This window comes from Geotrypetes seraphini, chromosome 6, assembly GCF_902459505.1.
Source record: "Geotrypetes seraphini chromosome 6, aGeoSer1.1, whole genome shotgun sequence".
Classification (NCBI taxonomy): Eukaryota; Metazoa; Chordata; class Amphibia; order Gymnophiona; family Dermophiidae; genus Geotrypetes; species Geotrypetes seraphini.
In genome coordinates, this window is record NC_047089.1 from 183,018,305 (window position 1) to 183,026,828 (window position 8,524).

General features: G+C 43.5%; 1 protein-coding gene across 2 annotated transcripts in view; it reads left to right on the top strand.

Moving 5' to 3' along the window:
• The window catches only part of SH2D6 (SH2 domain containing 6), a 50,541-nt gene extending 48,586 nt beyond the window's left edge, over positions 1 to 1,955 (top strand). For both annotated transcript variants that reach the window (XM_033950439.1, XM_033950441.1), the window contains one exon: positions 1,390 to 1,955. In XM_033950439.1, coding sequence (XP_033806330.1) covers positions 1,390 to 1,506 — 117 coding nt within the window. In that variant the 3' untranslated portion in view covers positions 1,507 to 1,955. The remainder of the gene's footprint in view (positions 1 to 1,389) is intronic.
• The last annotated feature ends 6,569 nt before the right edge of the window (positions 1,956 to 8,524 follow it).

An 8,524-nucleotide genomic window follows, 5' to 3' on the forward strand; every position in this document is an offset into this window, starting at 1 on the left:
AGCTTTCTATCCCTCCTATCCCCCTGTACAGCAGCTTTCCCTCCTTCCTATCCCCCTGTGAGACACCTCCTGACCACCCACCCCCATGAGATCTGACATAGGCCTCCCAAAGTAGCAGCGCTCAGAACAGGCTGCTTCTGGCCTGCCCCGCCAGGGCTTCCATTTGCCACGTCACTAGTGACATCATCAGTGACATGGCAGAGGAAAGGCCCTGGTGGAGCCGGCCAAGAGTAGCCTGTTCCGAGCTGCTGCCTCTTCCTGTCCACCACTGCTGCTGCTGCAGCTATGAGAGGCCTATGTCAGAGATCTCACGGAGTAGGATAGGGGGCGGTTGGCAGGTGCCTCACAGGGGGATAGGAGGGAGGGAAAGCTTCAGCTTTTGTGCTCCATGCTGGTATTGCGCATGCCGCACACAACCCCGCTCAGGCTTTCTCCCTGCCACACACAGGCCCGCTCAGTTGTTCCCCCTGCCAAAGTCCCTCCCAATGATGCAACCCCATGCTTCACGAAACAGGAAGTTTCAAGTTGCACTAGAAGGAAGGGCTCCAGCAGAGAGATGGGTCTGAGCGGACCTGCACAGAATAGATCGGTGGCGAGGAGGCTTGTGCCACTGATGATGAATCGATTTGAATCAAGAATCGGGCAGCTCTATTGTTCACAGCCCCTTGGGGCAGGAGGAGGAAATCCTGATCATTGCTTAAGTGCAACACCTAGTGGCCAGAAGCAGAGGCAGTGATTGCAGGGTTCCAGAAGGAACTTTGGTGTATAACCCTGACCAAGGACATTGCTATAATGATAATGCTGGGTATGTGGGGGATGGATGTAAAATAGATGAACATTTTAAATTCACAACAGCCTTGTCTAAAATATCTTTTAGGTTTACTTTTGCCCAATTGTTAACTAAAGATAAGAACAATTCCTAGTTCAGCTGGATCCTCTGATAGGGGCTTTTCTCCAGGTGAGGGGACTGGTTTGGATTAGAAGTTTGAGCAGAGACACCAAAAGTCAGTAGAGAATGTTGGACATCCTGGGCCTTGAGCCTATCTCTGGGATGCACAAAGGTTTGGTTTTCCGATACGCTGTTTCTCACCTCTGTCATACTGGCTCTTGAGTTGGAATGGGAGTGGGTGTTTTAAGATATATGCAGTCAAGGAATGTTTTTGGGTATTGCAACAGTTCTGCCTAAAAAAAAAAAAATTAAATTAAATCTCCAGTTCAAAGAATAGCCCAGCAGAAGCATCATGTAAAGTTAAAGTTTTCCAGCTGTAACTGTTCAGTTTTGAAACCATCTTGGGTCCCCACCTCAAAAAATATTCATTAGTTAAGCCCTCTATGTCTTTTTCTCTCCCCTCTTGCTATATCTTGTCTCCCTTACATCTGTCTGTACAGCTCTTTGACAGCATCTCCAGCATCATCGAGCACTACCAGACTCACCCTCTTGTGCTAATTGACAGCCAGAATACATCCAAGGAGCAAACAGTCTTGCTGTGCCCAGTGCAGCCCTGACACATCCATCCATCTGGCAGACATCATCATTCGCAGAGCACCTAAGAGCTGTGCTACAAGGCCCTCCTCTCCCCTGCCTTACGCATACAGAAGAATAGAGGCTGCCACAGTCTGAGCTGTGCTGAAATGGTTCACTCCACCATATGTGTAGTACTAGCCTGGCTCAGCTTGCTGAGATCTTTTGTTTTTATAAAATTTAAATGCAAGCTCCCAGGACTCTCCTCCAGCTCATAACTGATCTTACATGCTCTAAAGAACGCTCCTTTCTTATTACAAATCAGTTCAGTCCAGAACAGCTCAAGCCCTAATGAGACCGGAATCCAGATGGATGAAGAACAGCACTCTAATCTTTAAATCTGCAGCCAGGCACTAATGCAGGGCCTGGGCCTTTAGAAAATTGTGTGTGCAGGGAAGCATGGGGAAGGGATCTTGACTTAAAATTGTAATCGTTGAACAATGATTGAATAAATGGAGCTTTGAGGCGAGTGCAGTTGTTGTGTTAGAATCGGATTCAGATTTTGGTGCTTGCCAACAACCTTCTGCCCAGGCTGGAGGAGGAGGGTTTGGGGTGGAGGTGGTTGGTCACTGCTGTTTAAGGGATATTAGGGTTTGTAGCAGAAACAGCACTTAAGCCCAGTGTGTGATGAGAGGGAGCTGCAAGCTGCCCTGTACTATCGGCTTTCTCTGCATAGGAGAAACCAGGATGAATCACAATGTAATGCCTCTCTGCTTCCTACTAAATGGTAGGTGGTAAAGAATAAAGAAAACCAATACATAATGAGACCTCTTTGAATGAAGGATACATCCCGAGGCACAGGTATGGAAAATATGGTATCTTTGTTAAGTCCTGTCTGGTAGGTATCAAAATATTTCATCATTTTAATTTCAAATGTCGTACTTTCTTGGATTGTCCTAGAATTTCCTTTTAGTATTCTCACCATAAAATCATTGGTGCAGGGGTGAGTTTTTCCAAAGTGTTGTCCAACAGAGGTGACCAAAGAGAGATGCCAAATCATGGGGAAGGAAAAGGAGGGAGGGAAAGGAGATGCAGGGCCATGGAGGGGGAGGAGGAGATGCCAGGGCATGGGAGGGGGAGGGAAAGGAAGGGACCAGGGAGAAAGGAATTATATGAGTGTTGGAGCACTGACCTCACTGGCCCGCAGTAGAAACCTCTACCACTGTTTAGTAAAACCCAGTGTAAATGGTTTTTGACCTAGTGGTTAGAACAGCTGCCTCAGCACCCTAAGGTTGTGAGTTCAATTCCCACTGCAGCTCCTTGTGAATCTGAATGACTCTCTTAACACGTCATTGTCCCATGTAAACTGCTTTAATTGTGTAAAAGGGATGGGGGGGGGGGGAGTTAGGACTTGTATACTGCCTTTTTTAGTTTTACAACCACACTCAAAGTGGTTTACATACAGTTACTTCAAGCATTTTCCCTATCTGTCCTGGGGGGTTCACAGTTTATCTGATGTACCTAGGGCAGTGGAGGATTAAGTGACTTGTCCAGAGAAAGTGGTATATCAAGCCCCATCCCTCTTTACCCTTTGTGTCTATATGGGGAAAATCAGTTCATAAACAAGAGTCTTAAATGGGAACAGGGAAATAGCCATTGTAACTGAACTGTAATCTGCCAGGTGCTTGGATTGGGAAAGGAGAGTAATTTAAGTCCAAAAATCACAATACCGATTTCGATTTGATTTATAGGAAAACCAGATCTCCAAATCCAAGCATGCAGTGGATTAACACCGAGAGTAGAAATTATTCAGAACAGAGGGCACTGCTAAGAGCAGGTAGAAGGAAATGGACAGAAACAGAAGGGGCTTTTGTGAGGGCCAAACAGTAGAGACTACAAGCCAACAGACAGACAGGCAATGAACTGCAGCAGGTTTCTAAGAAGCCTGTGTGACATGACCCTGGTTCTAACCTTAACGCTGATGAAACATCAATCAGTCATGTGCTGAAATGTTTGCCAGTGGGCCACTCACTATCAGAGATGTGGGGGTGGTCACATGATTTAAACAGTTCTCACTAATGGTGACTATTTTGTAATAATCCAAACAGGTTATCAGAGGGGGACCTAGAAATTTGATGAGACTTGCAAGATTTATAGGGATAGAATACAAGGCCTGGAATGGCCACCCAGCTCAAGTGGGGGAGGGATGGAAGAAGCATTGGGGCACAGGTACAATGGTACTACATGTCTAGCTCCCTATAGCAAACTAAGCACAAGAGTGTGATGTGGCTGGAGGGATACTTTACAGCTAATCCACATAGTCATTTATTTATTTATTCAGTTTTCTATACTGTTTTCCCAAGGTAGCTCAGTACGGTTTACATTAATTTATTCAGGTGCTCAAAGCATTTTTTCCTGTCTGTCCCGATGGGCTCACAACCGATTTAATATACCTGGCAGCAATTTGGTAATGTTGCTTGTGTCGGGAGAATTAGAGGTATGGGTGAAGGGAAGGGGCACCTATGTAGGGGGCCAGGGATGGAGTGGGGGGGGGGCAGGGAAGGGCACCACTACCCCAGGCACCTCTCACCCTTGCTACGCCACTGGGTACAGGATTAGCTGATGAAATAGACACTTTCTTTAAATAAAAAAGAGCTTAGTTGATCTGGAACATAGAAAAGATATTTAACCCCAGAATAGTAAATCAAACATTTACAGGGATTACAAACTTAGACCCCTTTTTATCAAGCCGCATTAGGGTTGGGGCAATGGTTCACTGCATTTTTTTTTTTTTTTTTTGCATTGCAATTTTATGACATTGAGAAGGAATTTCAGCAGTTTGTACATGGTAATGGTGTGCTGTGCTAGCAGCAATCCTTTAATGCAGGAAAGACTGAGGAAGAGCAGGGACCCAACTTCCCCCATGCTTGTAGAGATGCAGGATTAGCAAACTGATTCCCACATACCTCAGCTGGCCCTTAACACTGTGGCTACAGAATGTTGAGCTCACGCTTTTCCTCATGTGAATCTAAGAGACTGAGATCATAGAACTCTTTGGGTGTTGGCGATATAGAAAAATAAAGTTATTATTATTATTATCTCAGACATACACTGGCATGGGTGTGAGGTTCATACCACCTGAACGTTCACTCATAACTGAAACAGCCCACAAACGCTCTTATTCACAGTTCATACCCAGATTTTGGCACATCATCCCCATGTCCATTAGATCGCTAGACAGTCTATGGAATTTCAGGAAAGCCGTGAAAACCTTCCTCTTCACTAATCCAGCTCCTTAATGACTGCCGCTACTCAGGGGAACATAACAGCCGATCACCAATCATGTACTCTCTTACAACACTAAAGTTTCCTTTATGTTCTGTTCTGTTAGTACAGTGAACGCTGTGCAAAATATGCTATGCCATGTAATATCTTCTATGAATGCTGCAAATTCTTCTAAGCTACGTCTGCCAAATATGTTTTTCACTTAATTTTGTCCTATCTATACTATGAATGTACCTTTGTAACCCATTCTGGGCTCCTTTGGGAGGACGGGCTAAATAAATAAATAAAATGAAGCTTCAGGAAATTGATTAAAACAGTATTGTTTGAGTGATATTATTCATGCAAATGAGAAGGACGAGGTTGACCAGAGGTGTAAATCCACTATGAATAGCTCATAAACTTAATTCCTTTTTAGTTACTATTTAAGGGGCTGAGCCTCAGATCCCCATGTGTTGTATATGTTTCACAAGTACACTAGAAAGGGAATTAACCTCACTGGCTTATGCTCCCCTCCTGCCCTGTTGTTAATCAAAAACACTTTTAGTTCTTAAACTTATGGTTTTTAAACAGGGACTTAACTTTTAGATCCTGGGCAGGGTGTTGTTGAAAATAGGCAGTGAAATCGCTGTTATTCAATATTTCCTGCTGGCTCTGCCGTGGTGAACTTGTGAATCATAGAGCCGCAACATTACACTGGTCCACAACCCTGACGCAGCCTGAGGGCGAAACGGACAGCTAGCTTAACGTTGGCGAAGGGACTAGCGCAGAGACAGCAGGACATGTTGAATTACAACGATTTCACTGCCTATTTTCAACAACACCCTGCCCGGGATCTAAAAGTTAAGTCCTTGTTTAAAAATCATAAGTTTAAGAACTAAAAGTGTTTTTGATTAACAACAGGGCAGGAGGGGAGCATAAGCCAGTGAGGTTAATTCCCTTTCTAGTGTGCTTGTCAAACATATACAACACACGGGGATCTGAGGCTCAGCCCCTTAGATAGTAACTAAAAAGGAATTAAGTTTATGAGCTATTCATAGTGGATTTACACCTCTGGATAACTTGGACTAAGAAAATTTAAATGACATTTGAGAAGGGTATTTTTTTAAATTAATATATGTTCTTTCTCATCCTGTATATAATTTTGTTGAAGGATGAGGTTGACCCAATGCTGATGATTATACAGGGTGAGCCATGGAACATAAGAACATAAGAAGTTGCCTCCACTGGGTCAGACCAGAGGTCCATCGTGCCCAGCGGTCCGCTCCCGCGGCAGCCCATCAGGTCCATGACCTGTGAAGTGGTCACTGACTATTCCTATATCCTACCTCTACTTCTATCTGTACCCCTCAATCCCCTTTTCTTTTAGGAACCTATCTAGACCCTCCTTTAATATCGGTGCTACGTTCTTGGGAGGAGGCTGTAGCCCCTTGCTCTCTGCTCTCAGCAGTGGATTGCAATTAGCTCCCGAAAATCAACTTGTCATACTATTGCTGGAGTAGGCTACTTTTCCATGGCCCACCTTGTACTTTTAATATATGAAACAGATTTTAAGTCTATCTGTTAGTAGATAGTGTTTTGTTTGTCTATTAGGTTACTATTTTTGTGAAGTACAGGTACTCGTCGACTTACAACCATAATTGGTTCCGACTGACAGGTCGTAAGTTGATCGGGACGCAAGTCGGCCTATGTTAGATTAAGGTAAGAATGCTGTATTAGACTGGGTAATGATATTGTAATCATCTTAAAGTAATATTTTATCAACATTTTCTTATTTTCTAAGTCAAGCACAGCACAATCCCTTTGTGGTGAACATTCGTTGTGGCGCCTTCTCCTCTTTATAGTATTACTACAGCGTAGTAAGACTTGGGAGTGCGGGAGACTGGGGCTGCTAACAGCTGGCAGGGAAAACTGTAGTAAACGCGTTGTAAAGTTGAACAGTCGTAACTTGAATAGGTCGAAAGTCGACGAGTACTTGTATATGTTTCAAATTATGAGTGTTCCTTTGTAACTCGCTCAGAACTACAGGATGTAGCAAGTAAGAAATTTTTTAAAGAAATAAACCCATTTGGAAACATATCAGAGAATGCTACCCTGGCAGATTACATGCAAGGGGTTAAACATGTTCATGTATGTTTCATCTACTTATCCACAGCTAGCCACATTTTCAAAGGGAAACTATGTGGAGTGGAATGGGTAGACATAATTCATATGTTTACTCTCTTCAAAAATACTAGGGTTAGAGCACATGCAATAAAGCTAACTAAGTAGTAAATTTTTTAAAAAATAGAGAAAATGTTTCTTCACTTAGGGCCTGTTTTACAAAGCCACACTAGCGGCTGCTGAGTGGTAACGGCCCCGAAGCCCATAGATTTAAAGGGCTTTAGGGCCGTTGCCATGCGGCAGCCGCTAGCACAGCTTTGTAAAACAGGCCCTTAGTATGTAACTAAATTCTGAAATTTGTTGCCAGAGAATGTGGTGAATAGTTAGCTTAGCAGGGTTTTAAAAAAGGTTTGGATACTTTCCTAAGTAAAAAGTCCATAAGCCGTTAATAAGATGGACGTGAAAAAATCCAGTGCTTATTTCAAAGATAAAAAGCATAAAATCTGTTTTCACTCTTTTGGGATCTTGCCAGATACTTGTGACCTGGATTGGCCACTGTTGGAAGCAGGATACTGGGCTTGATGGTCAAATAGTAGCCAATTCAGGATGCAATATCCTGTTATACCACCAGAGGACATCAGTGGACCTTAGCTGAGGCAGGGGTGGGGTGAGGGGTGAGGGAAGAAGGAAGAAGGAAAGGAAAAGAACCGCCATTCCATTAGGTTTTACCTTTAGCAGCTCCCTGTTAACACAAAAATCAAATGACTTGGGACGATACAGTGTAATTACTTTAAAGCCATGTGCTGACACTGAATGCACTGCTTCTTAATGCAAGCCTAATGCAAAATTTTAGATCCCCATTGCAAAAAGCAAACAGCATGCAAAGTACACAGTGCAACAAAAATATGTAGCTATTTGCTACAGATGTCTCCCTTCCTGTGGACAATCCAATACAAACAACTGGGTAAATAGTGTACAGAGATATGTTCCAAAAGTTATATATCAACAAAAAACGAAAAGGAACAAACTAAGAACTTTTAATACCTTTTAAACCAGGATGGCGCTCAGAATCCAGAGATGGAATGGAAAAGCTCAAAATGGGGGACAAGCCCCTATAGAGTCTTTCACAGAATCTATCATTGCACCAACTTTTGTGGTAGAAAGGTGATTAAAAATTTCGTAAAGAACAATATAAACTTAAAGTTTTCAAAAGGTGAAATAAATGTCCAAACAACTCAAAACTCCAAAAATAGTGAAATCAAAAAACTTAACTTAAGTGTCCATACAGCGATGGTCCGGCAAGGTTCTGACGCGTTTCGCCCAATGGCTTCCTCAGAGAACCCGCTATGCTGTGTGCAACCTTCAAATTTAAATCCTTTCCTCATCTGGGCACTCTTGAAGATCGGCCTACTCGTCTGCTGGGCCTTGAGCATCTGAGCATGCTCAAGGCCTGCGTGTTCACGTTCTGAACATCCCTTCCTGTGGATGCATGAATGGGGACTGGTTCACACACTGACTGAAAGGAAAATATTAGAGAAAAAAAAAATCCTGCTGGACTCTTGACTTCTCCCACTCCCCAATACTTCCCCCACTCCCTAATACTTCCCAATCCCTCCTGCTGCCAGGGTCCCCCCCCCCAACAATTCCACGCTTATTCTTTGAAAAATAACATAGAGT